This window comes from Trichomonas vaginalis, chromosome V (assembly GCF_026262505.1).
Source record: "Trichomonas vaginalis G3 chromosome V, whole genome shotgun sequence".
NCBI lineage: Eukaryota > Parabasalia > Trichomonadida > Trichomonadidae > Trichomonas > Trichomonas vaginalis.
In genome coordinates this window covers 22140144-22168089 of record NC_067207.1, presented here as the reverse complement: position 1 = coordinate 22168089, position 27946 = coordinate 22140144, and the positions used below count along the sequence as shown (strand labels likewise).

The 27946-nt window shown below is 31.9% G+C and overlaps 8 protein-coding genes across 8 annotated transcripts, besides 2 other annotated features; 2 read left to right on the top strand and 6 right to left on the bottom strand.

The window, feature by feature from the left end:
• Positions 1 to 547: 547 nt before the first annotated feature.
• On the top strand, positions 548 to 11218 carry TVAGG3_0382060 (interferon alpha-inducible protein 27 family; the record flags this gene model as incomplete). The annotated part of the gene is made up of 1 exon (XM_001583132.1): positions 548 to 11218. The coding sequence occupies one exon, from the start codon at positions 548 to 550 to the stop codon at positions 11216 to 11218; it is 10671 nt and encodes a 3556-aa protein (XP_001583182.1).
• Positions 11219 to 11490: 272 nt separating this feature from the next.
• Positions 11491 to 15676, bottom strand: TVAGG3_0382050 (uncharacterized protein; the record flags this gene model as incomplete). Its single annotated transcript, XM_001583133.1, has 1 exon — positions 11556 to 14888. One exon carries the CDS (start codon positions 14886 to 14888, stop codon positions 11556 to 11558), a length of 3333 nt encoding a protein of 1110 aa, XP_001583183.1.
• A 146-nt stretch (positions 15677 to 15822) lies between these two features.
• On the bottom strand, positions 15823 to 18314 carry TVAGG3_0382040 (uncharacterized protein; the record flags this gene model as incomplete). Its single annotated transcript, XM_001583134.1, has 1 exon — positions 16190 to 18313. The coding sequence occupies one exon, from the start codon at positions 18311 to 18313 to the stop codon at positions 16190 to 16192; it is 2124 nt and encodes a 707-aa protein (XP_001583184.1).
• A 333-nt stretch (positions 18315 to 18647) lies between these two features.
• Positions 18648 to 18678: a mobile genetic element.
• A 160-nt stretch (positions 18679 to 18838) lies between these two features.
• Positions 18839 to 18867: a mobile genetic element.
• Positions 18868 to 18916: 49 nt separating this feature from the next.
• TVAGG3_0382010 (cyclin-dependent kinase inhibitor 2C-related family) lies at positions 18917 to 20017 on the bottom strand (the record flags this gene model as incomplete). The annotated part of the gene is made up of 1 exon (XM_001583135.1): positions 18917 to 20017. The coding sequence occupies one exon, from the start codon at positions 20015 to 20017 to the stop codon at positions 18917 to 18919; it is 1101 nt and encodes a 366-aa protein (XP_001583185.1).
• A 183-nt stretch (positions 20018 to 20200) lies between these two features.
• Positions 20201 to 20821, bottom strand: TVAGG3_0382000 (proteasome regulatory particle assembly; the record flags this gene model as incomplete). The annotated part of the gene is made up of 1 exon (XM_001583136.1): positions 20201 to 20821. One exon carries the CDS (start codon positions 20819 to 20821, stop codon positions 20201 to 20203), a length of 621 nt encoding a protein of 206 aa, XP_001583186.1.
• Positions 20822 to 20986: 165 nt separating this feature from the next.
• TVAGG3_0381990 (uncharacterized protein) lies at positions 20987 to 24742 on the top strand (the record flags this gene model as incomplete). Its single annotated transcript, XM_001583137.1, has 1 exon — positions 20987 to 24742. The coding sequence occupies one exon, from the start codon at positions 20987 to 20989 to the stop codon at positions 24740 to 24742; it is 3756 nt and encodes a 1251-aa protein (XP_001583187.1).
• A 7-nt stretch (positions 24743 to 24749) lies between these two features.
• Positions 24750 to 25942, bottom strand: TVAGG3_0381980 (molybdenum cofactor sulfurtransferase protein; the record flags this gene model as incomplete). Its single annotated transcript, XM_001583138.2, has 1 exon — positions 24860 to 25942. One exon carries the CDS (start codon positions 25940 to 25942, stop codon positions 24860 to 24862), a length of 1083 nt encoding a protein of 360 aa, XP_001583188.1.
• Positions 25943 to 26028: 86 nt separating this feature from the next.
• On the bottom strand, positions 26029 to 27714 carry TVAGG3_0381970 (uncharacterized protein; the record flags this gene model as incomplete). The annotated part of the gene is made up of 1 exon (XM_001583139.1): positions 26561 to 27571. The coding sequence occupies one exon, from the start codon at positions 27569 to 27571 to the stop codon at positions 26561 to 26563; it is 1011 nt and encodes a 336-aa protein (XP_001583189.1).
• Between the last annotated feature and the right edge of the window lie 232 nt (positions 27715 to 27946).

The window sequence follows — 27946 nt, the reverse complement described above, 5'->3', positions numbered from 1 at the left end:
TTTATTCAGCAAACGATATCAAACTATTGTTGATTTTAAATCATACCCAATGATTACTAATATTTGTTAGATCCTTTAGAAAATTACATATCGAAGTCATAAAGAATATTATAGAATATAATGCCATTGGAGAAATAGCATAGAATATATTCTTTTTTTTGAAATTTTCAAATTTCTCCAAATGACTATAGGAATCAATTGAGTATTTGTGTAAACAAATCCAGAATTTGCATAATTTTTCATATCATGTAATTGATATATCTTGATATAAACATTTATCTATTCTATGCTCTAATTTACTCATATACAAGATATTAATGAATGTATATCAGCTAATATTGTTTGATTACAACAATATAATTTATCTCTGCATTTGTTCTTCAAACTTTGCTTCCATTTATCTCATGTTTTGTAGAATTATTAATAATTTAAAATTTCAACATATATTTATAGGATACTTTTTGCATGTTTCGAATAATATGGTAAAATAACAAAGTAAAATTAGATAGATCTTGATTTTTGAGAATTTTTAAACGACTACTCAAAGATGGAGACCAGGAAACGAAATCAATATGGTCTCCCGAAGTCCATTATCCTTACCCCAGATAATGAAAGCATACTTTCAGTGGGTAAAGATAATGGATTATTGTATAAGTCGAAATTTCAACCAGAAGAAGTTGAATCCTCAAAGGATCTGATAAGAATTTCGAATTATCATATCACATCTATCGCAGAAGATAAAGTTAATAAGAACATCCTCTTTACAGCTCAAAATTCTGTCGGAATTAAATCAATATCATGGCCTTCACTTGAAATTTCATCACAAATTACATCAGGACAATATACATACGTTTTATCATCGACTACAAGTAAATATTTTATCGCAATTTCACCTCAAAATGATATAATTTTATTTAATATGTCAACAAAGCAAAAAATCGGGTCAATTACAAATGCAAGCGAAATTAAATGCGTAAAATTTGGCAAGACCGATACTTTTTTAGCTGTTTATGATGTAACGAATTCAATATATATTTATGATTTACCTTCGTTGAAATTATGCAAAGTGTTTCCAATTAAAACGACAAATACACTTATTGCATGCGGTTTAAATGAAGTGATTATCGGAAATTCACAAAATATCATACAAATTTATTCCCTAAACGAAAATTCAATTACAGCTCAGAAATTAAATGATCACAAGGCTCAAGTAATCGGAATTACTTTATCTAATGGCAATATTTTGGTATCATTAGATATCGAAGGAAATATCCTCGTTTCTGAGCTTAAAAACTCTCCAAATGGTATTGAAATTAAAGTTACAAACAAATTGAAAACAAATCCCACAAACAAAATCGCATTTTTCGAATTATTTGAAAATCAAATTTGTATTTCCAATGAAAACGAATCAATTTCACTCCACAACATTACAAAATCAGAAACAGTTCAATTCTTGACAGATATGCTCATCTATGATGTAACAAAATTATCACAATCAATTGAAAAAATCTACAAAAGAATTGAAGGCAGAAAAAAATTACAAAATTTAGCTAAAAAAGCAATCCACAAGAACAAGATCGCAACAGTTCAGCAAGTATCATGTTTTGACCAAGCATTTCAGAAAGGAAAGATAGCTTTACTTCGAAAATCATTCAGGAAATGGCAGAAACATCAAAAATGGCGTGAATTGGCGAAAAACATTGTCAAAAAATGTCGATTAATTGTTTTTGCTAAAGTTAAAGAGCTCTTTGATGAACAGAAGAAGAAGCAACATCGTAAGAACTGGATAACCATCACTAAAGATGCTATTAGTGATAAAAGAGACAACGACATTGCAGATTTGTTACAAGAAAGACATCAAATTCGAGTTGCAACAGAAGTAATTGATGAATGGAAGAAACTCAAAGGCCAAATGAGAGAAGAAAGAAGAGAACAGTTAATTAATCTTGCTGTTAAACTCCAACAAAAGAATTTCGAAGACAATTTGCAGAAATGTTTGAAAGAATTAGAAACAGAAAAGAAATGGCAAAATTTGTCAAAAGAATTACTTAACAATGAAATTAAGAAACAAATCGAAGCAGCAAGACAGAGAGAAGAACTCAGAAAGAAATTCAAAGAGTTAGCAGATGCTCTTAACAAGAAACACGTTAAGGATGAAATCGAAGCAGCGAAACATAAAGAAGAAGTAAGAAAGAAATGGGAAGAAGTTCTTTCAGAATTGAAGAAACAAGAACTCCAAAAAGCTCTTGATAAACACAATGAGATTCAAAAGAAATGGGAAGATCTCAGTAAGGCACAACTTAAGAAACAAAGACAAGATGATATGCAAAAAGAAAAACAAAAACTCGAAGATGGAAAGAAATGGCAAGAACTTGCAAGAAATTACATGAAAATGGCAAGAACATATGTATTAAAGGCAGGAAGAAAATACATTGATGATAGCCGTGCTAAACTAAAATCAAGGAAATTATCAAGAGCAGTTGTAAGAGAATGGAATGCTCTTACTCAGTCAAGAGATTATGTTAGAGATTCTTATAACAGTGCAATAGAATCTTATTCGATTTCTTTCCAAAATGCTGCAGCAGAAATGATACAAAACGTGTTCAGAAACCATTTAAGAAGACAGAACAGACAAAAGGATTTATTCATAATGCAACATGCATTTACAACTTGGGTTGCTTCAAGAGTTATTCGAAAGAAAGCGAAAACAACATTCCCAAAGTTGACACAACAAATTCAACTCAAAGTTCCTAAAGTTGACATCAAATTACCTGATGTTAAAAACATTGTTTCTCCAGAAAACAAACCTCTTGACAGACTATCACCATTGAGAGAAATGTTCGACTTGAGGAAAGCAATTGAACAAGCCAATAACACAGAACACATGTTAAGTTTTTCAGTTGTTGAGGAAGAAGAAGAACAAAAACACGAAGAGGAAGAAAAACACGAGGAAGAAGAAAAAGTGGAACAACCTAAACATGAAGAAGAAGAACAGTTTGTTGACGAGGAAGAAGATAGTTTCATTTCAATTAATAACTCTCCACAACAATCAGGTGATGAAGACGTTGTTAAATCCATCATTAAAGACGTAAATGATATTATGGACAGACAGAAAATGACACAGAATCAACCTGTTGATGATTTCTCAAGTGATTTCACATCAGAACCAATTGATGTTGATGATGCATTTTCAACAGATGATGACCATAAACAGATACCTGCTAAAGATGTCTTCATTGATCAGAAACCAACTCCTCGTATTGAGAAACCTTTAATTGAAGCACCTCCACAACCAAAATTCGAAAAAGAAGAAGCAAATGAAGCTACAGATTATATCAAACCAGATTCAATTCATCAAGATATAATCCATACATCAATCAAATCACTTGATACATTTGAGTTTGTTAGAATTCCAGGATTATCTAATAAAGAAGCTGAAGAAACAGTTTCTTTCATTAATTTGGATGAAATCCTCGGTGATTTCATTCCCAAACAGCTTCCAATTGCTAATTATCAGATGATTGATGTTCCTGAGAAGCAAATTCCTGAATTAACAGATGAAGAAGCTCTCAAAGTTGTTAATTTCTTCGATATGGATGATGTTGAACACGAAATCACAAGATTTACAATTTCTCTTGATGATTTGATGCTTCCTTCAATACCTATTAAAGGTTTAGATGATGAAGAAGCTGCAAAGGCTGTTCCATTTGATAACTTCGATGATGTTGATAATGAATTAACAAAGTTTTCATGCGATGTTTTGAATTCAATTGAAATCGAAGAAAAACCGAAGTTTGAAGATGTTAATTCCGATGAAATCAAGAAGATTCTTGATTCATTCAACTTTGATGATGTTGATCAAACAATTACTCACAAACCAAGCAGTTCTTTATATGATTTCACAATGAAACAAAAGCCAGAAAAGAAGAAACCAGAAATTACTGATGAAATGATCAATGAAATCGTAAATGGAGTTGTTAATTTAGATGATGTAATTATTCCATCACTTCCTACAAATCTTAATAATATGAAGCCAATGGAAGAAAAGAAAGTTGAAATTCCTGATGACATTTATGCCGAAATCATCGGAAACAGTGTTAATTTGGATGATGTAGTTAATGAAATCGTTTCAGATTTATCTCCATCCATCGATAACTATCAGATTGTTGAAATACCAGAGAAAATCATTCCAAAGAAAGAAGTTCCAGAAACTGCTCCTAAAGAAATTGCAAAACAAATCTTTGATACAACTGATGTTTATGAACTTCTTAAACCAAGATTTTCATCACAAATCAACAATTTCACATCCAAACCAGAAATTCCAGTCAAAGTTGAAGAAGAGGAAGAAGAAGAAGTGGAAGAAGAAATTCATGAAGATATCATTGCCGAAAATGTTGTTAAAACTAATGTTGACTCACTTTCACCTTTCATTTCAAAGTCTCTTCTTAATTTCGTCAAAGTTCTCATTCCAGAGAAACAAACTCCAGTTAAAGAAGAAGAAGAAATTGAAGAGGAAGAAGAAGAAGAGGAAATACATGAAGAAGAAATAACAGAAGAATTACAAAAAGATGTTGCTAATGAAGTGTTCGATGAAAAACAATCAGAAGATGTTTTACAACCTTCAATCTCAACATCTCTCAACAACTTTGTTAGAGTTCAAATCCCTGTTAAAACAGAAGAATCAACAGAACTCAAAATTGAAGAAGAAGAGGAGGAAGAGGAAGAAATACGTGATAATTTCGAAGATAAGGCTGCAAGCGTGTTAGCTAAATTCTCTCAATTGATTTCAGATGAATATGAAGAGGAAATCCAAGAAGGAGAAGAGGAAGAAATAATTGATATTGATGATGAAACTGCACAAGATATTCTTGATGAAGTTGCTGAATTTGCAGAACCTGAACCATCTATTAATACAAATGCACTTCAAAACTTCTTAATTAGACCAAAGATTCCTGTTAAACAACATCAATCACCAATTAACAAACAAAGAGTTAAAATGGTTTTCTCACCTGCAGAAGTCAAAATCATTGCAATTTCACCTTTCCAAGCTTCAAATCTCATTGAAAATATCATGAATGAAACAATTAATGATATCAAGTTCATTGAAGAAGAAGAAAAGATTCAAGAACCGTCAGAAGATGCTAGTGAGGAAATTGCAAAGAATGTTTTCGATCCAGATAATGTTTATGATTTACTCAAACCAGAAATTTCTACAAATATTGAAAATATTACAATGAAACAAGAAATAGAAGAAGAGGAAGAAGAACTTCATGAAGATATAATTGCTAATGAAGTATTTGAAGGACAAGTTGATGAACTTGAACCAGAAATTAAACCATCGCTTGATAGTTTCCGTAAAGAAGAGATTCCAGAAAAAATCGACGAAGAAGTCGAAAACTTTGTTTCAAAGAAAGATCTTGCTTCATTACTTCAAATCGAAGAAGAAGAGGAAGAATATTTGGAGGAAGAAGAAAAGTTTGAAATTACAGAAGATGATATTTTGGACATTGCAACAACAGTTTCTCCATACAAATATCCAGAACCAACATTTGCAATTTCCTCTCTTTTCAACATCCAACTCAAACCAACAATTCCAGTTCGAGTTAAAGAAACAAAGAAAGATGCTGAACCAGATGAAATCAATCAAATTGTCGATAATGTTGACAACACAAATGTTGAATCTATTTCACCAACAATTAATACATCTCTTGATAATATTCATTCCAAACCAACAATTCCAGTTAAATTTGAAATTGATCCTAAATTGAGTGAAAAATTAATTGAAAATGAACTTCAAGAAGCAATTAATGACATCAAGTTGGAAGAAGCCAAACGAGATGTCACCGAAGAAGAAGCGAAAGAAATCACAGATAACATTACAGATTTAGATATTAATGATGCAAAGCCAGTTATTAAATCATCACTTGATAATTTCAAACTTAAACCAAGAATTTCAATCAAAATCGACATTGATCCTAAAGTTAGTGAAGAACTTATTGAGAATGAACTTCAAGAAGCAATCAGTGACATCAAGTTTGAAGAAGCCAAACAAGTTGTCACTGAAGAGGAAGAAGAAAAAGAAGAAAAGATTGGATCTGATGAAATTTATGAAATTGTTGATTCTGTTGACAAAACAAATATTGAATATATTTCACCAACAATCAATTCATCTCTTGATAATATTCATTCTAAACCAACAATTCCAGCTAAGGTTGACATTGATCCCAAAGTGAGTGAAGATCTTGTTTCAAAGGAACTTCAAGAAGCAGTTAATGATATCAAATTTACAGAATCAAAGCGTGATGTTACCCAAGAAGAAATCAATGAAATTACAGAAAATGTATCAGATCTAAATGTTTCAAATGCAAAACCAGTAATAAATTCCGCTCTTGACAACATTCAGCCAAAACCATCAGTTCCAGTTAAATTTGAAATCGATCCAAAGTTGAGTGAACAAATAATTGAGAATGAACTTCAAGAAACAATTGATGACATCAAATTTGCTGAATCAAAGCGTGACGTTACCAAAGAAGAATCAAAGGAAATCACAGATAATGTGGCAAACTTAAATGTTGATGATGCAAAGCCAATTATCAAATCTTCACTTGATAATTTCACATTTAAACCAACAGATTCAGTTAAAATAGACATTGATCCAAAAGTTAGTGAAGAACTCATTGATGACATGCTTCAAGAAGCAATTAATGATATCCATTTGGAAGAAGCCAAACGAGATGTCACTGAAGAAGAAGTCAGAGAAATTACTGATAATGTAACAGATTTAGATGTTAAAGATTCAAAACCAATGATCAAAACAAATCTTGATAACATGAAACCAAAAGAAAAAGTTACAAAGAAGAGAGATGTAACTGATGAAGAAGCAAATGAAATAGTAGAAAACAATGTTAAAACTAATATTGATGAATTAAATCCACAAATTTCATCACATATTGATAATTTCCAGATAAAACCACAAGTTATTCCAAAAATTGATCCAACACAAAGCAAAGACATAGTTTCTTCCATTCTCAACGATACAATTGATGAAATATCATTTGTTGAGAAAAAGAAAATAAGAGAACCAACACCGGAAGAAATTCTCCAAATTGCACAAAACATATTTAATTCAGAACAAGGAATTAGTTATTTGATTCCAATTCTTTCTGATTCAATAATTCGTTATATTCCAGCTTCAATTCCAATAAAGAAAGTTCCTAAAATATCAGAAGATATCCTTAATGACATTGTTAACAACATATTTAATCCAAATCAAGCTTTGAGATCATTGGCACCAAAGAAAGAAGTTCCAAAAATGAATCCACAGCAGGCGAAACAAATTGTTTCTAAAATTCTTTCAGAAACATTGAATGATGTAATTCTTGCAGAAAAAGAACAAATTGATGTTTCCAAAGTTGCTTCTGATGTTACTGAAGAACAAAAATATGAAGTTCCAAAACCAGAAATCAGATATTCTGCTTTAGATAGATTTGTTTCTAAACCACAAATTCCAGAAAAAATTAGAGATGTAACACAAAAAGAAGTTGATGAGATCACAAATGAAACATTTGATGATGAACAAATCAATGAAGAACTTAAACCAGATATTGAATCATCATTAAATGATTTCAAACCAAAGGAAAAAGTTGTTCCTCAAATAGATGAAAATGTTTCAAATGAAGTTGTTGAAAATATTATGAAAGATGTGATTGATTCGATCAAATTCTCTGAAGTCAAACAAATTCGTGAACCAACAACAGAAGAAATAAACGAAATTGCTGATAATAATGTTAATAATGATGTGAAGCCATTGAATCCAGCTATTTCAACATCAATCAACAATTTCCAACAAAAACCTTCAATTTCACCAAAAATTGATGATTCAGCTGCAGAAAAACTTGTAGAAGATATTTTAGATGAAGAACTTAATAATATTTCTTTTGTTCCTGCAATTCAACATCCAACAGATGAAGAAATTAATCAAATTGCTGAAAACAATATCATGAATGATTTAGAACCAATGAAACCAAATATTTCTCAATCAATTGACAATATTCAATTAAAACCAGAGAAAGAAATTGATACACGCAATATAGAATTAGACATTATTGATCAAACAGATATCACAAATGTTGAATCAATGAAACCAATAATTAAAGCATCATTGAACAACTTTGAACCAAAACCAACAATTCCAGTTAAAATTAATATTGATCCACAAGTCAGTGAAAAAGTTGTTGAAGATATTTTAACTGAAACTATCAATTCCATTGAATTGGAAGAAATCAAACGAGATATAACTGATGAAGAAGCCAAATCTATTGCTGATACAATTGATCAAACTAATGTTGAATTGATCAAACCAGTGTTAAAATCTAAACTTGATAATTTCAAGATCAAACCAGTTATTGTTCCATCAATTGATCCAAAGATTGCTGATAAAATTGTTGATGAACTTTTAGACGAATCATTGAAATCAATTTTACTTGCACAAAAGCAAATTGAACCAACGGAAGAGCAAATCAATGAAATTGCAGAAAAATCAACTGATAAACTTGATTTAGTTGAACCAAAGATTTCATCACATTTAGATTCATTTTCTAAAGTCGAAATCCCAGAGAAAAGTGAAGAAGAAGAACTTAAAGATGAGACAATTAATGAAATAGTAAATGAAAACATTGACACAGAAAAAGCTGTTGAAGATTTATCACCAGAAATAAGTTCTTCATTGAATAACTTCCATAAAGAAGAAATTCCAGAGGAAGAAGATCTTCATGAGAATGAAATTGTTGACAAAGTATTTGATCCTAAAGTAGAGAATCTCGAACCAGAAATTAAACCAACTCTTGATAACTTCCAAAAAGAAGAAATTCCAGAAAAGATTGTTCCTGAAATCGAAGAAAATGTTTCAGAACAAATTGTTGAAAACATCTTTAATGATGCATTAAATGATGTCAAACTTGAAGAATCTAAAAGAGATGTTACTGATGAAGAAGCCAAAGAAATAGCTGATAATACAACAAAACCAACATTAAATGATGTAAAACCACAAATTTCTTCTAAATTAGACAACATTCAAATGAAACCTTCCATTATTAAATCAATGGATCCAAATGTTGCAAATCAAATTGTAGAAGAAATACTTGATGACTCAGTTAAATCAATATTGGTTTCTAATACCAAACAAGAACCATCATCAGAAGACATCTTAAGCATCGCCAACAACTCATTACAAAATCCAGTAGAATCAATGAAACCAACAATTAAAGCATCAATAGACAACATTCAGACAAAGCCAGAGATTCCAGAGAAAGAAGAAATAGAAGAAGAGGAAGAAGAAAATCTTGATGAAGTCAGTAAAGAAACCAGAAACAACACAGATATCACAAATGTTGAATCAATGAAACCAACAATAAATGCAACAATTGATAACATTCAACCAAAGCCGGAAATCCCAGAGAAGGAAAAAGTTGAAGAAGAAGAAAATATTGAAGAAATCAGCAAGCAAATCATAGACAATACTGACATCACAAATGTTGAATCAATGAAACCAATAATCAAAACATCATTGAATAATTTTGAGCCAAAACCAACAATTCCAGTTCAGGAAGATGTTTTAACTGAAAACAAGCGTGATGTTACTGATGAAGAGACAAAATCTATTGTTGATCGAATTGATCAAACTAATGTTGATTCTATTAAACCAACAATTAAATCATCATTAGATAGATTTGTTCCTAAGCCAACTATTGAAGAAGAAGACTTCAATGAAGAGGAAATAAATGAAAGAGACATTGATTTCGAAGAAGATTTCGATGTTTCATCAAAAGTAACTCATCAATATGTTTCCCAAGAAATCAAACCAACAGAAGAAGAAACAAAACAAATTGTGGATCAGTCAATTCATCCTGAGATCCCAGAGATCCAAATCAAATCATCTTCAATTGATAATTTCTCTCCAAAGCCAGAAATTCCAGAGAAAATCAAAGAAGAGGAAATCGAACAAATCACAGAAGATATTTCTCCAAAGGGAGTTCCTTCTCCATCACTAAATTCATCACTTAATGAAATGAAATCTAAACCAGAAATACCAATGAAACAAAGAGCCGTAGATGAATTAAATGAAGATATTGAAAAGATAACAGAAAATATTCCTAATGAAGATGATGCTTATGAATCAATTAAACCACAAATCAACACAAGATCTCTTGACAACATCAACATGAATTACGACAATGAGCAAAAAGAGAAAAGTCAAGAAGTTACAGAAAGTGATACTGTTTTTGATTTCTTAAAGCATCCAACATCAGAAATGGAACCATCAAGTAGCCATGTTCTTGATATAATTGATGCTGCTGATATTATTGATGATTCCAAACTCATTAAAGATCAAATTAAATTTGAATCTCCTGATGAAAAAGAAGATGACGATGAATTTAAGAAGAATGAAGATTACAGCGCAGAAAGAAGCCAAGAATTATCAGAAATTAACACATCTCTTAGTCCAACTAAGGAAGTAGATATCGATGACTTCCTTGATGATTTATTAAGTGAAAAAGATTCACTTTATGGATTAACAAGATCCCAAATGAGTGAAAGCACAAATGATGAAAGCAAAGTCAATGAAGAAGAAGAAACTCCAAGACAAATAACATCAAATATTGGAGAACCAAGTGATGAAGTAAATCAGTCTATTTCTATGCCAATAGATGAAATATCATCTAAAGAAAATGTTGCTGAAGAAGAAAGCACAAAAGAGAAATCAAAGGTTGAAGAAGAGGAAGAACAAAAAGGAGAAGAAGAACAAAAGATTGAAGAAGAAGAAAAAGTTGAAGAACCTGTGAAAGAAGAAGTAAAGAAGGAAGAAAAGTCCTCAGATGATTTAGCTAATTCTCATGAATACACAATAAGAATGGCTAAAGAAAGAGCAAGATTGTCTCTTTTGAGGATGATTTCAGGAGAAAGCAGCGAACTAATTTCTGGAAACAACGAAGAAGAGGCAAATAGTTTTGAGAATGAAAATACTGAAGAAAAAGTTGAAATTGATGAAGGTGAATTATCTGCAGAAGAAGAAAATGATGATCTCGCAAAAAGATTTGAAACATCTGGTCACAAAGAAGAAGAGAATTTATTCGAAAACGAAGAAGATGAGCAATTATTCTCTAATGAAGAAGAACAAGAACTCGAAAACCATAATCAACAAGTTGTTGAAGAACTTTAAAAATTTTGTATATTTTGTTTAACTATTGATATTTATTTACTAACATAGTAGTATTCTTTTTGGTATGTATAATTTGAATTATGACCTATAACATTACTTAATCTCAATTTCATCATTTGATATTTCGAAAGCACTCAAATTAAGGAACTAGTTTGTTCTATGCATATCTTAACAATATGATATTGACTATTGATTTTTCAGTAATTTTATATTTGAATTCGAAATGATCTAAATCTGAATCAATTTATTAAGAATATTAATATTGTGATGAAAAATAATCTTATGTAATATATTAAGAAGTTTTAAAAGAACAACAAAATAAATATATCTATTAAAATTATAATGTTTTCTGAGTGAACGAAGTTATATTATCAAATATGCAGAAATCAACATCCTTTCCTGACAAATTTTCTCTTTTGACTGAATCTGGATTTGCATCAATGTCAGAAATCATCATCAGAGCATGCCACTCAATTGCAACACCTCCTGGCTTTGCAAATCTCGTAAGACAGCATGCAGTGGTCATTGCTGTTGAATAAACTAAAACTCCTGGGAAATTTGTTTTATTTATGATACAGAAGCCACCATCAGCTGTAGCAATTCCTACTTTTACATCCTGGCGCTTCTTGAAGATCTGTTTTGTAAATTCGACAGCATCTTGGTAATTTTGTCTTTCTCTAACAATAGATTCATAAGCAGTGAACATAAATGAGAAGGACCATTGGAAAGTGTTGCTTGTGAAGAAAGTTGTTGTTTGTTCTGCATATTCTTTCGCATAAATTCCAAATTCTTCAATTTCTTGAATTGTTGCGGTTTCAGGGAATGCAATATCTACAACAATCATGTTCTCCAAGTAAACACACGAATCCCTCATGTTGGAAACAGGAGTTGGAAAAACTTCATCGCGAAGTTTCTCCAAATCTCTGGAAATAGAGTTAACTGTGTTGTCTAAATTATTTACCATGGTTATGTCCTTGATAATCGTCGTAAATTGGCCGGTGAATCTCGGATTAATCGAACTCAAGCCATAAACGTTGGAAGGAGCCGTAGTAACCTCATAATATGTTGTCTCGCCATTTGCATTAGTAAATGACTGCAAAAGGTCGGTATTCAGTTTAATTCCATTTTTAATAAATTCTGGGAATCTTTTAACGGCTTCATCGTTTGCGGCCAAAATTACACCGTTTTTATTGGTCGTTACGATACCTACCGGCATCGTTTCGAGAACTCTACTCATCAAAGTTCGATAAGGTTTCTTAAACAAGGTCATTTGGGTACCATCATCGAATGGGCTTTCATCGGGAACAGCATTTATCATCCTAAAGAAGTAAATCGTTGCACATCTGAAATTATAAAAATATCGGAAAAGAAATAGAAGAACAACTAACATGACAATCATCACAAAAATAAATACTCCTAAGGTAAAATATGTCAAACCAGACTCCCATTCCCAAGATTTAATATTCATCTGGCAAAAACGATAAGTATCGTTATTGTATACGTTCAATGCATGGAGCTGCATGTAACTCATGTTATAATCCTCTAATTTTGTGTTGTCGAGCAAATCATTTATGAGATCATAAATTGAAGCGAGGATTGTTAAGAAATGGACACTATCTTCTTCACTAGATAGCTTTAATATATCTCCGTATTTTGTTCTTACCATGAAATTCGGTGGTAATTTACCTGTTTCGTTTGTTGGCTGAATTGTCATGTTCGTTCTGATTCCTGCGATGGTACGTGCCAAGAATGCAGTGAATCTAAGCCATTCAGTAAGGATTGATGCTGTTTGGCTGTTCTGATTCAAAGTTCCGATCGCATATAATGAAGTTACTTTGACAGTTGGGAAGAAATCGGCTTGTAAAGCGTATCTGTACTTCTTGGAAACATCATCAAGCTCTTTAATTAAGAAATAATTCCAAAGATAACATGCGATAAGCGTAATCAGCAAAATAGCGCCATGAACAACGATACATGTAGTGAAGAAAGATATTGTTGAGATATCAGTTGTTTGTATTTTCTTACTGGAATTGAATTGCGGCTCGTTAATAAGTTTATATAATTTATTAACGATTTGTTTCTTGATTAAAAGAAGCTGTGTGAACATATTCTTGTACTTGTAGTAAAGAACAATGTAATTAATAGCAACAACTACAACAACAAAGGCTATTACGTATAAAAATATTAAATTGACTTCTTGAATCAGTTTCTTTCCTTTCTCTAACACTGTTTGTAGATTGGTCAAGTATGTATAACCCAATTCCATTGAATCAATTGACAAATTTATAAATGTCATCGTAATGTTGACAAATTCATCGGTTTTTGCTATGTCTTCGAACACTTTATAAGGCAGTATATTCAAAAGTTTCGTCATCCATTGGCTAATTTGAATTACTCCGGATTTAAAGTGATTATCGTACAATTCTTGTTGAACAACCTGTTCAAGAGTCGTATTAATGAATTCCTCATACGATTCTTTGAAGACTGGTCGGGCCAAAGTCTGTTGGGTCGAATTCAAAAATACATCCCAGAAGAAAGTATCCATTGTTGAGAGCATTGCAGGGCAGGCATTGAATGAATATGGTTTGTCTTCCAACATTTTAGAATAATAAACGAAAAACAGGGTTCCTGAAATTAACATAAAAATAAGAGGTATAATTAAGGTCAGGAATGAGAATATATCCTGCAGAACGGTATATCTAGTACCTATATCGTTACCATGTTTTGCTCTTTTCACTCTTTCTGGTTTTATGAACTTTTGGCCGGTTTCATATTTAAATTGACCAAATTGATTAGCAAAAAGGGTCAATTTATTATCTTCAAACACTCCATCGAATGGTCTGATCCAAGATGACTCAACATTTCCTTCCTTTTCTATTGAAATTTCGAGATCTTTTATAGATTCGTATCTTGCACCGATTAATTTTGCATATTCTATGTATAATATCTTATAGAATGAGTTATTCTTCTCAGTTTCATCTAAACTGTTATAAAACTTCTCAAATAAATCTGCATTTCGGTACAATTTGAAGAAAACGGTTGAAGCGGCCATGGACATATCGTTGAGGACATAATTCCAGAAATTGGAAGCACAACTCTTCGTGTAATCAAGCCTTTCAATGAAATGAAGCTTTTTCAATGAAGAACAGTCTTTTATATCAGAACGGCTGGCGAAATCAAGTACCAACAACAAGGAAACCTGGAATAATATGTCATTATGAGCTTTCTGCATCATACAGTGTAATAATAAAGGATTATACTGGAATTCCATGTCGTAACGAACTGTATGATTGAATAAATACAAATGTAAGTCATTTGCGTTCGGACATTCTTTGTAAATCGCTGAAATCAATTCTTCAGAAATTTGATAATTTTTTTGCTCCAAAATTGAGAGATAAAGCAAAATTCGTGATGGACTGTAGTTCTTTATTATTGCCATCGGTTCCAGATTGTAAATCAACATTGATCTGCAATTTAAGAAATATTGGAATGTTGCAGACGAAATAAACGAAAGAATACACAAAGCAATTGCTGTATATTGGCAGTATAGTAATGGTGCTTTCTTTAGTAGCGGAAGAACCAATATTATGATACTATTTAGTAAGAAATTATAAGAAATCGTTGTATGCATCAAGCGACATGAAAAATATGTTGATGAATGCCTGAACATTGTAAGGAATATCGCATAACATGAAATAAATATCATTCCAGACGGAATTAAGTAAGATGAAATTGTAGTTCGAAAAATATTGATTTGGTGAACTATTTTTAGGACAGAGAGTAGAATAAGGATGAGGATTCTTGATATATAATTGCGAGCACTTAAAATTGTAAAGCGATAATCACTGCAAATAACGAAAGTTACGTGGCCTATACCAATGAAAAACCCTGGAAGACAAAATATGAATGTAATTAAAGCAAATCTAAGTAGGTATTCATGGTATGGATCGGAAGAATTGAAGGAATGAATAATGCATAAGATGGCATTGGATAAAGTATATATAAACATGAGAACTGGGAACAAATCTGAAATGATTTCGAGGTAAATACGTTGTGCTTTTGTCATAAATTTTGTTAAAATATATCTAAAAATCACTAAATAATAGAAAAAATACAGTATAATAAGTACAGCATTGATTACAATTGGTGGGGATGAGAATAAGCTTCCTGTATATTCTTCTTCTATGAAGAAAATGTTCTTGAAAATTGTGTAAATAAATGATAAAGGCCCATAATTGTTATCGAAGTGCTTAGTATCTGTGTACATGACAGAAACTAGTATCTCCCATATAAATAAAATGATCTGGCTGATGGTTTTGATGCTTCTTAACGAAATACTATCTTCATTTGCACAGATAAAGAATGGTAGCATTAACCTCGTGAGAAATTTGGATGAAATGTGAAGGATTGTTGATCTTTTTATCCAAATTTCTTGGAGGTCCGGCGGATGAATAATATTCAAAGCAAAAATTGATTCATAAAAATTTAATAATCGAAATCACATTGATGAACTATATATTATTATTGCATAATTATTCTCTTACATCCTTCAATTCAATTCATTTTCAATACTTTACTCTGAAAAAATTGAAAACAATAGACTTTTAATTAACCTGAAAATATTTCATATGAGGAGTTATACAACAAAATTGTAAAAATGAGGAGGATAACACTCGAATTTTTTTATCGAAAAGGTTTTTGCAACAAAGAACCAAACACCACGATAGCCTACCGTCATATCTAAAATATTGATGATGGAACGGCTCTTCATTTTGCAGTAAAATTTCTTGTTTTGTCAATCTATTTCCAACAATCAAGTTTGGATTTACCAGTTCATTCATAATTCTTTCTTCTCAGAAGCTGATCTATCTACCATTGCCTGATTCAATAACACTGCGATTAAGTTCGAGATTTCAACATTACGAAAAAAAAAAATTCATGCTAAATTTATAAATACAAACAATATATTGATTAATTTTCAGCTATAATCTGAGGTGGAGATGATATTGTATTCTTCATCTGTTGAAGATCTTGCTTATAGTCAGTTACGTTGATGGATGTGAGTGATCTTAAGTCTTGATTAGACTCTTCTCTTTGCTTAAAGAATTGTCTTGTTGGTACAGAAGAATAAGAAATTTCTTTCTTTTTAGGCTTGTTATTTGATGTCGAAATACTGATTTGCTTCTTTAATGCTGCTCTAAGCTCATGATTAATGTGTTTCAACTCATAGAATTTAGTTTTCAATCTTGTAAACTTTTTATATTGGATTTCGATATCATTAGCCAATTTCTCATTGCTACTCTTTTGATCATTAAGTTGGTGAACTAATATATCATAATCAATTCTTGGTATCATACTTTGATTTGAATTTTGCAATTTAATGTTTTTACTTTTCGAATCTTTCAAGCTCTGCTTATACATTTCATTTTCATGTTGCAGTTGCAATATTTCTGATTCATGATCCCTGATAGAGTCTGTTAGTTTATTGATTATTTCGGAAATAATTTTTTGATTTTCTACAAGATCGAGATTAGAGTTAACAATTCGATCAAAGATTATGAGATCATCATTGGCGTTATGAGCATATGTCAGTATTTGCTGTGGAGCAAAATCAAATTTTTGTTTCTTTGAAATCCTTCCAACAGCAACAGAAAATACAATCAAAGCATGGAATCTGATATTATTGGCTCCTTTTCCATCAACTATGCTGCATAATTCTCCAACTTTATTTGATAAATTTCGGAAATGCTTTGAAACAATTCCGGCAACAGCCGAATTGAAATCTCTAATTGGTTTCTTGTAAGCATATGCTTCCAATGATTTGTTTGCTTCGTCTAAAAGCTTGTCTTTATTCTTCAATTGCAATTCAACATTTTCTTTATATTCATTAAACTTATTTTCTATTGCCAATGCAAGTTTCTTATCTTTGTTATTTCTTTGCATAAGGATATCACGATCTGAAGAAATATTTCTCAAATCATTTAATTTTTTCGAAAGAAAATCAAGTAATTGATTCCAGTCCATTTCAAATGTTACTTCTCTAAACAATGTAATCAGTAATTTCCGTAAATCTAAAAACATTTTCTGTTTTTCTGCTGTTAAAGCTTTAATTTGTTCACTTTGTTTAATATTTTCGTTAAACAAATTATTATGGTATTCTCCTTTCTCAAACTTCATTTCTATAACATTCTGTTGTTGGATTTTTAGCATCCCATCCATTTGTCCCATAACTTTTGCGTTATCAGACTTGATTTTTTCATTTTCTTCCATATAATATTGAATTTTTCTTTCAGCAGCTCTTAATGATAGCTGAGTTTGAAGATTTTGTGCCTTCAAGTCTTCAATTTGCCCTCTTAAATCTTTTAATGTTTGTTGATGCATATAGTTATCGCCTTCTGCTTTTGCTGACAATCTAAGAAGCTCTTCGTTAATATTGTCATTTTGTTTCTCAATTAACTGTAGTTGAACACTATCTAAAACGTCTTTATTCTGAATTTGCTTGAAAACCTTAACATTATTCTTTTCTATCTTCAGTTTGATATTTAACTCGTTTATTTGCTGATCGTATTGGTTCAATTGCTCCATTAATCTTTCATTTCTTTCATTTGAAATTTTCAAAATGTTTACAGTATCAATATATTGAACAAAAAGCTGCGTAAATTCTTCATGAAGACTATTATATTTGTTAACAAGTTGATTGTATGCTTCTATATTGTTCATTTGAGATTCTTCGCTATCTGTCAATGTAGAAACCTCTTGCTCGATGCTTAATGAATTTGTCAATGATTTGTAAATCTCTTCATATTTGTTTTGCGGTGAAAATGAATTATTCCCAAATACGTTATCTTGTTTATCTGACAATTGTGATCTTAATTCTTCATTTTCATGTACAACTATCTCATAATCTTGCTTCAACTTTGTAAATTCGTCATATTGTTTAGATTTAAGACGGAAATTTTCTTCTTCCGCTGCAATTAGCTTTTTTTCAATTTCTTTGTAGCATGTTCGATACATTAGTAGTTTCTTTAGCTTCTTGTAGTAGGGATCATTATGATCAATACTTTCTTGCAAATTTGGAGATGTTTCTAAATTCATTTTTTTGAAATTTTTTTATTTGATGAATGAATCAAATCAACAGCAAGCTGAACTGAAAACTCTTTCAAATTTCCCGAAAGAAAAAAAAAAGAGATAGCGGACTTTATTTTAAAAGATAATATATTCAATACTTTCTAGATTTGACTTCAAAAGCGATTATGTTTGTGCATGTGATATAATAATGTCTCCCCAAAAAAGCACTGGTATTTACACTTAATGCATACATATAAAGTGTGAATATCTTCAAAAATCGAGATTAAAAGTAACTACGAGGCAAAAAGTGTGAATTAAACTACCATGTGATATTAAAAGTAAACTACCATGTGATTTTTTAAAGGGTGCACTTACCACGTTCTGACATTCTCTCAATTTTTTTTGAAAATCTGGCTTTTGATCCCAATTTTCTATGGTCAAGAGTTAATATTTTAGGTCGGAAAAAAGTAACTATAAATCATAACATAGTGCCTAATATGGCCGTTGTACATTTCTGCTGTAAAAATAAAGATATATTGTGTTTAAAAGTGCATGTCAGACAGTTGTAAGTGCACCCTTAAATTCTGCGACTAAAAAAAAACTTTTTATTTTTCAAAGTCTTTCATCATGTCAAAAAGTATTAATTGGAGAACTTAATTTTCCTTTCAAAGGGCGGCTTTTTTGGAGAATAGAATTTTTAACAGTTTTTAAATATTCTCTTGTGTTGGACGCTCCAACTGATAATGCTGTGTTTCCATCGTTACCCTTTGCATCTTTATTAGCTCCAGCAGAGATAAGGAATTTAACAACTTCAAGTTCGTCATTTTTTGATGCCCAAATGAGTGGAGTATAACCTTCATTATCCTTTGCATCTTTATTAGCTCCAACAGAGATAAGATATTTAACAACTTCAAGATAACCCCAATATGATGCCTTAATGAGTGGAGTAGATCCATCATTATTCTTTGCTTCTTTATTAGCTCCAACTGAGATAAGATATTTAACAACTTCAAGATGACCTTCTTTTGATGCCCGAATGAGTGGAGTATATCCATAATCATCTTTTGCTTCTTTATCAGCTTTATTAGAGATAAGATATTTAACAACATCAAGTTTGCCATGTTTTGATGCACAAATGAGTGGAGTATATCCATTTTTGCTCTTTGCTTCTTTATCAGCTCCAACAGAGATAAGATATTTAACAACTTCAAGATGACCTTTATATGATGCTATAATGAGTAGAGTATATCCCCATTCATCCTCTGCTTCTTTATTGGCTCCAATAGAGATAAGATATTTAACAGATTCAAGATTACCAGATTTTGATGCACAAATGAGTGGAGTCCTTCCTTTATTATTCTTTACTTCTTTATTTGCTCCAACTGAGATAAGATATTGAGCAATTTCCTCGCATGAATGGATTAATGCCCATGAGAGTGGAGTGTAACCATCTTCGTCTTGTGTTTCTATATCAGCTCCAACAGAGATAAGATATCTAACAAGTTCAAGATGACCTTCTCTTGACGCCTCAATGAGTGAAGTAGATCCTTTATTATTCATTGCTTCTATATCAGCTCCAACTGATATAAGATATTTAACAACATCAAGATGACCATTATATGACGCTAAAATTAGTGGAGTCCATTCTTCATCTGACTTTGCTTCTATATCAGCTCCAACTGATATAAGATATTTAACAACATCAAGATCACCATTTCTTGATGCATACATGAGTGAAGTAAATTCAAAATTATCCTTTGCTTCTTTATCAGCTCCAGCTGAGATAAGATACTTAACAAGTTCAAGATGACCTTCTCTTGATGCAATTATGAGTGGAGTATATTTGGGAGGATTATCTGTTTCTTCTATATCATAGCCACATTCAATGAGAGATTTAACAAGTTGCAGATTTCCTTATTCACATGCACGATCAAGTAGAGTATAGTCACCATCCCAAATATAAAGGCCTAGTTCAGATGCTTTGAGCATCATCTTTTTATCACCTTTTTCAGAAATTTCAACTAGAAATTTGTACATACTATCGAAATCACGTAAATTCTTTAGTTCTGAAATTTTTGAAAGAAATTCGTCTGGTAAATCGTTTACTTCTTCTTGTTTGACTTGAGATCTAAGAGATTGTAATTCTTTCTCGATGTTTTCTTTTTCATTTTGAATTTGATTTAACTCTGTTTGAAGTGTTTCGATTTCATTTGCTGAATGGTTTAATGTGTCAATAATTCCATCTAATATTCCCATTTTCATGTATTTTCGGATAGATTCTAGTGTTGAAATTGCATCTTGCAAGTTTTCTATTGAAACATTCGCATGTCGAGTACAAAAATATATTTCATTCGCTTTGGTAGTAAGGGATGCTTGCTTAAGAAGTGTATCAAAGTCACCTGAATTTAAATTCGCATATTTCATGGTCGTAATGATATCTTTCATATCGAATGTGCTAAAGAAATTTTCGTCTTTAATGTAATCTTTGATATGCGCACCAATATATTCGAAATTCAGAACAATTCCTTCGCTCATATAAATTTATTCCCCTTTAAAAATAATGATTTGACATTTATTTTGGATGTATTATGGCAAAACAAAATTACCAATGAAATCTCTATTCAATTCAACCCTTTTTATGAAAAAATGATCGTTTTGAAATTTTATACGTTATTCGAATTTTCTTTTGTCTGAAATACCATGAATCGTAACTTTTTTCAACCTCAAATCAATCGTCCAGGTCAGCAAAATCAAAATCAATATCAATATAATAGACAACCTATTCAATCTACAGCTTTGGCGCCAATTGCGATAAATTTGACAACAACAAAAACAGAAATTCCTGCAGTATTACCACGAGTACCACATGCAACTGTTATGGATCCATCTTCTTTCATGCAAAGAGTTGCAAGTGTTGATCAAGTTGTAGGAAACATTTCGACCGCAATTTCTCAATCAATGGCAGTATCTAGCGCACTCGAAGGGAGTATGATTCCACAATTAAATTCGCAAATTAATCAATTACGAGCAGATATCGAACATATTTCATCAGCCGAAGTAATAACGGCTTCAAGAAAGCTCTTAGAAGCTTCAAAAGCTAACAGAGTTCTAGTTGATCAATCAGCACAACAAGTTTCAAACGAAATCGGAAATACGAGAGAAAGAATTACTGAAGCAAATTCTGCAATTTCCCAATTTACTCAGATGTTCAATGAGTTTTCTGCAACCACAAAAGCTACATGTGTTACTGCTAAAGGCGATCTTTCTCGTCAAAAACAATCGGCTGATGGTACATTACAAAGAATAGAAGCTTTAGTTGCTCGTGTTACAAAAAGTGCTGGAGATACATTGCAATTATCACGTCATTTCGAACAATCTGATCAAGGAGCTATGCAATCTTTCGGATCTTTACAAAACAGTATGAACGGAACATTAAATTCAATATCAAGACAGTTAGGAGATGAAGTTAGAAGCGAAAGTGAAGCACGTGTTGTAACATCAAATGCTTTGAGTTCTCAAGTTCATGAAGTCAATCAAAGAGCAACAAATTCTATATCAGCATTAAATAACATCATTGGAGAATTAACAAGAAACTTTTCTCAGTTACTTGGAGGAATTTCCAGTTCGATTTCATCAGCAATTGATCAAACAGTTAATGATTGCGAAAGTTTGACATCTGATGTTTCACAAAGATGTGATCAAATTTTATCAGAAAGTGAAGCAAATTTCGGATCAATAAGAACTGAATTAATTACAACAATTTCTGATATAAAAGAAGGAACTGTTAATGCATTAAGTTTGTTGGAATCAACATTGATGGACGAATCGAATGCAAGGAAAAAGAATTCACAAGAAATCAAAGAAAAATATCAGCATTTCATGGACGCGATAAAGAAAGAAGGTGTTGTACAAAGGAAAGCAATGGAAGATATGGCAAATGAAGCCGAATCAAGAGGAAGAACACATATTGCTAATATTGGAGATGGCGTTGCGAATAATTTACGACCAATGTTTGAAAATGCAAAAAGATTGGAAGAAATTGACAGCCAATTAACTCAACTTGAGGGAGTTATGCAGATATTGACTGGCCAATTCACACAATCAATCTCAAATTTAGGTAATAATTTAACAGATTTACAAAACAAATATAAAATGATGAAAGAAGATATTGATACAGGATTTAAAGAATGTGAATCCAAATTAAACGTTGTTTCTGATCCCAAACTAAATGAAAATGCTTGTTTGAGAGAAGAAATGCATAAGTTTAGTGGAATTTTCGATGCAGATGTCGATGGAAAATTGGATGATATTGAAAACCAATTATCGGTTATCTTGGCAAATATCGCGGAAATAACACTTGGATATCCTGTCAAACCTCCTCAGCCAATACCTAACAAGAAACATAAAACAACTATTCCTACATTCGAATTCACAAAGCCAACATTTAGTTCTTCTCAGCCTGTGAAATTACCACCTCCTCCGCCACAAGAAAATCAAACAGCTGTAAGAACATTATCAATGACAACTGCTCCTCAAGCAAGTATTGTTTCGGAGCCTCCTAAACCATTAATTCTTTCAGAAACTGTATCAACAGAAACACCAAAGAATGAACCTGAATCTCCAAAGGTAGAAGAAGAACCTAAATCTGAAGAAGTTGAAGAGAAAGAACTTGGAAAATTGGATGAACAACAGAACTTGAGATCTTCTGGATTAGTTTTCAATCCAAATGATTTCGTTATTGACTTGAAGCCTAAATCACCAGAAAAAACGCCAACTCCAGTTTTGTCTCCCGGAGATATGGTTGTTGGAGATGATTTAGACAGCGAAGAATCAAAACTAGAATCATCAAGATCATTAAAGTCAACAGAATCACTCAAATTACAAGTTCACGATTTAGCAAAGAAATCACTCGATCAAGCAGTTGAAGAACAAACATTAGTTAAAGAAGAAGAACAGAAATTAGAATCATCAAGATCTTTGCAATCAACAGAATCACTTAAGCTTCAAGTTCATGATTTAGCAAAGAAGTCCCTTGATGCTGCTGTTGGAGAACAAACATTAGTTAAAGAAGAAGAAAAATTACCAAATCCAATTGTGCATATTGAAGCTCCTGTTAATAAAGAGGAAGATGAAATACCTAAGGCAAAGATTTCTGCAAGAAGAAGTCCAAAGGCATCTCCTCGAAAGTCGCCAAGAATTTCACCAAGAATTGCTGCTCCATTAATGATAAATCCAGGTGGATTGAGGAACAGCATAGATAAGCCAATTCCACCAGAGCCTGCCCCTGCTAATCCTGAAGTTGCTCAAGCAAGAAACTTCGAAAATCCGCAACCTCAGCAACAAATTGTTGCAGACAATGTTGAAGACAAGCAGGAACCAACAGTTGATGAACTTCTTAAAGAAGAACCACCTAAGGAAGAAGAAGAGAAACATGAAGAACCTCCCAAGGAGGAAGAAGAAAAGAAAGAAGAACCTCCTAAGGAAGAAGAAGAGAAGAAGGAAGAGCCACCTAAGGAAGAAGAAGAAAAGAAGGAAGAACCTCCTAAGGAAGAAGAAGAGAAACATGAAGAGCCACCTAAGGAAGAAGAAGAGAAACATGAAGAGCCACCTAAGGAAGAAGAAGAGAAGCATGAAGAGCCACCTAAGGAAGAGGAAGAAGAAGAAGAGAAGAAAGAAGAGCCTCCTAAAGAAGAAGAAGAGAAACATGAAGAGCCACCTAAGGAAGAAGAAGAGAAGAAGGAAGAACCTCCTAAAGAAGAAGAAGAGAAACATGAAGAGCCACCTAAAGAAGAAGAGAAGAAGAAGGAAGAGCCACCTAAGGAAGAAGAAGAAAAGAAGGAAGAACCTCCTAAGGAAGAAGAAGAAAAGAAGGAAGAACCTCCTAAGGAAGAAGAAGAGAAACATGAAGAGCCACCTAAAGAAGAAGAGAAACATGAAGAGCCACCTAAAGAAGAAGAGAAGAAGAAGGAAGAGCCACCTAAGGAAGAAGAAGAGAAGAAGGAAGAACCTCCTAAGGAAGAAGAAGAGAAGCATGAAGAGCCACCTAAGGAAGAGGAAGAAGAAGAAGAGAAGAAAGAAGAACCTCCTAAAGAAGAAGAGGAAGAGAAGAAGGAAGAGCCACCTAAGGAAGAAGAAGAGAAACATGAAGAGGAAGATAAGAAAGAAGAAGAAGATAAGAAAGAGGAGGAAGAGGAAGATAAAAAAGAAGAAGATAAGAAAGAGGAGGAAGAGAAACATGAAGAGGAGGAAGAAAAGAAAGAAGAAGAGGAAGAAGAAGAAAAGAAGGAAGAAGAAGAAGACAAGAAAGAAGAGGAAGAGGAAGACAAGAAGGAAGAGGAAGAAGAGGATAAGAAAGAAGAGGAAGAGAAAAACGAAGAGGAGGAAGAAGAAGACAAAAATGAGGAAGAGGATGATAATGAAGAAGAAGACAAGAAAAAGTCAAAGAAATCAAAATAAGCATTTTCCAAAATGTTAGAGGTGTTTAAGATTTAACTGAATTCTATTATTTATTATTTAATTTGTATGAATGTATTAAAAAAGTATTTTTGAGAAAATTTTATTTTAATATACACTCTAATTAAATAAAAGTTGAGCGGTTTTATGGAAAACTTCAACATCCTGCATTCTTGATGCCATTCCAAAGCTTGCAACAAGTGAATTATCACGAATTCCGAAGAAAACGCCATTTTCTACAAACTTTGACTGAAGTTCTGTAGATGTCCATCCTTCTCTGCTCATAATAACTGTATAATCATTCTCTGCTGAAATCTCGAAGTAACTGTTGGCTACATTCTTGAAATTCTCAATAATTTGCTTAATACGCTCATCAAGGTTTCCAATCTTATGCATCTTCTGTAGGAGATCAAGTCCAGTAACTGCACTGAATATTGGAAGCATTGATGGTGTTCCATTTTCAAATCTCTTTGAATGAGATTTGAAATTTTGATGGTAAAACTCACGAATGCATGAAAATGAGACTGCTCCACCTCCATAGAATAGAGGGACGAGCATATCTGCTGATTCTAAACGCATTAAGCAAGCAGTCAAATCTGCTCCGCAAATTTGCTTGAAACTAAACAAAGTAAAATCGAAAGGAATCTGAGACAAGTCTGGGAGATCGAATGTTCCTCTCTTTGTTGCATCACATAAGAAATATCTTGTTCCAGAAGAGGATTTTCTAAGATTTATCATTGTTTCTGTTGTCTCTTTATCGTATTCAAAGCAGTACAAGGATTTCTGAATGGATTTTTCAATTGTGTCATGAATTGCCGCGTTATAAATTGTTGGGAATTTTACTGCAGAGGAAATGTCAACGTGGAAGTTTGGCAGCACGGTAAGGCTGAATCCATTCTTCCAAGGGAAACCCTCGAATATTGAGTCAATTGCAGCTTCTCTTGTTTGGAATAAAACAACTGCAAAAGAAACTTGACTGGAATGGAAAATATCAGCTAATGTTTCACGAATTGAAGTAAGAGAACGATCGAATGCACTTTGTTCTTCAGAGCTATGTGGAGATGGCTGAATTTTCATTGCAACAGCTTTGATTTTTTCAATTTGAGAATGCGAAATAGGGGCAGCTCTATCGTAATCGAAGTATCCTTTTCCATTTAGATAAGGATATTCTTCAGCAATTAGTGAATCAAGTTGTTCGCCCATTTTTTTCTTTGTAAACTAAAGAATTAAAATTTTGTCATTTTTGGGCACAAAATATAAAGGTAATATTTAAGGTTATTTTTAGGATATCTTTACTCAGCTTTATTGTCTGAACTTCTGATTTTTCTTCAATAAAAATTGCTCGATTCAGTTTTAAATAGTATAACAAAGCATTGCCAGTATTACTTTTGAAAACAATTTGAAGAAAAACAACTCATATTGCGAATTAAAAAATGATCATGTTATTTTGCTACCACAAACCAGAGTATCCCTTAAAATCATCATATATTAAATAATAATACCTTAGAATCGCAATTTTCAATCCTCAAAATCCACTGATAGAAAATCTTTATAACTTAATCAATTCTTATACTCTGCTAGTAACAGTATCATTGCTAAACCTTCACAGATTTTCATGTATACGATTTCGAGATACGAGCTGCATTTCCCAAAATTCATTACTTTAATACGGATGTTTACATTAAAGCAAGATGTTTTTACTGATAAAACAAATTCAAAATAGGGAATTTTCGATTAATATTGTAAAATAATTTTGAAAATAATTTAATAATTTTAAAATAAAAGAAAAAAACAATGACTCCCATATAAAGGATTTTTTTATCAATTGCTGATGTTTACAACGCTCTCCAACTTTCTTTCCATAATTATTTTTCTCAAAGAATTGAAAAGAGTTGTATGAGTATGAACACGTCTTTCTCTGCTAATGTTATCAGTAATTCCATCACCATATGAAACGTTATTTGCCGATTGTTTCAATAAATCTTTGCATTTGACGTTTAATTTCTTTTCTTCAAGAGAAATCAATTCTTTGATTTGTGTTCTAACTGTTTCTTCTGCTTTATTAGATTTATCTTTCAAGTTATTTAAATCAACCCTGAATCTATCAAAAAGCTTCTTTTCTTTGACATCAAACTTCCTATTTGTAACTTGTGTCTTGTCATTAAGATTTTTCTTATGTAATTGGTCAGCGTTCTTCTGAAGCATTTGGGCTTCATCGTATCTTTTTAATTTCGCAAGATTCTGTGCCATTGCTTCAAGATGTATCTCTTCTCCTGACTTAAAGTCTTTATTCTTCATATATTCAAACTGTCGCTCTGTTTCAAGCTCAGTTAAAAGTTGTAAATGATTTGCTTTTAATGCTTCGAATGATTCATCTTCCTGGATTCTGATTGGCTCAAGCATGAATGTGGTTGACTTCTTAAGCCTTCTAACTTCTTGTAAATATACATCAATGACATTATTAACGTTTTCATTGAATTTCTGGAGCTCGTTGTTCAATCTTGAAACAAAAATAGATTCTATATGCTTGTCAAGTTCAATATTTAGTTGTTTGCTTTTCTTGAAGTTTTTACTTGTAATAGCAACTGCAATTTCTTTTCTGATTCTATCGATCATTTCAAATTCTGTTTCCTCAGCACGTGTTGATCTCCTTGATTTAAATGAATATTTATCTTCTTTCTTTTTCTCAGGAAAATATTCGAAAGATTCTTCTTCTTCCTCTTGGAGATTATTTTCGGGACTATTGTTTATTTCATTAGTTCCAGCATCTGAATTTTTGGGTGTCTTTACTTGTGGTTTCTCTCCTGGAAGCAAAACTTCAGTTTTACTCATGAAATAAAAAATTAACAGTTTGAATTAAACACGACAAACAAGTAAATATATTTAAGCTCTTATTGTAGCACAAGAGAAATTTCCAGAAACTATGATGCAAGATCTTAAAGATTAGAATTTTTTAACAAATTTTTAAAATTAACACACAGAAAATTAGCAAAAACGATTTTCATATCTCATGCACCTTATGAACTTATCAAAAATCAGCATAATCCAAAACCAGAAATTTTACTGCAAAACGAAGAGCCGTTTCACCAGCAGCATTCGTATTCATGGATCTCGAATTGAAGATAAATAGTTCCAAATTATACTTTCTCATAAATTACATTAAATGTTGAAGATAAATAGTTCTAAATTATATTTCTCAATATTTCA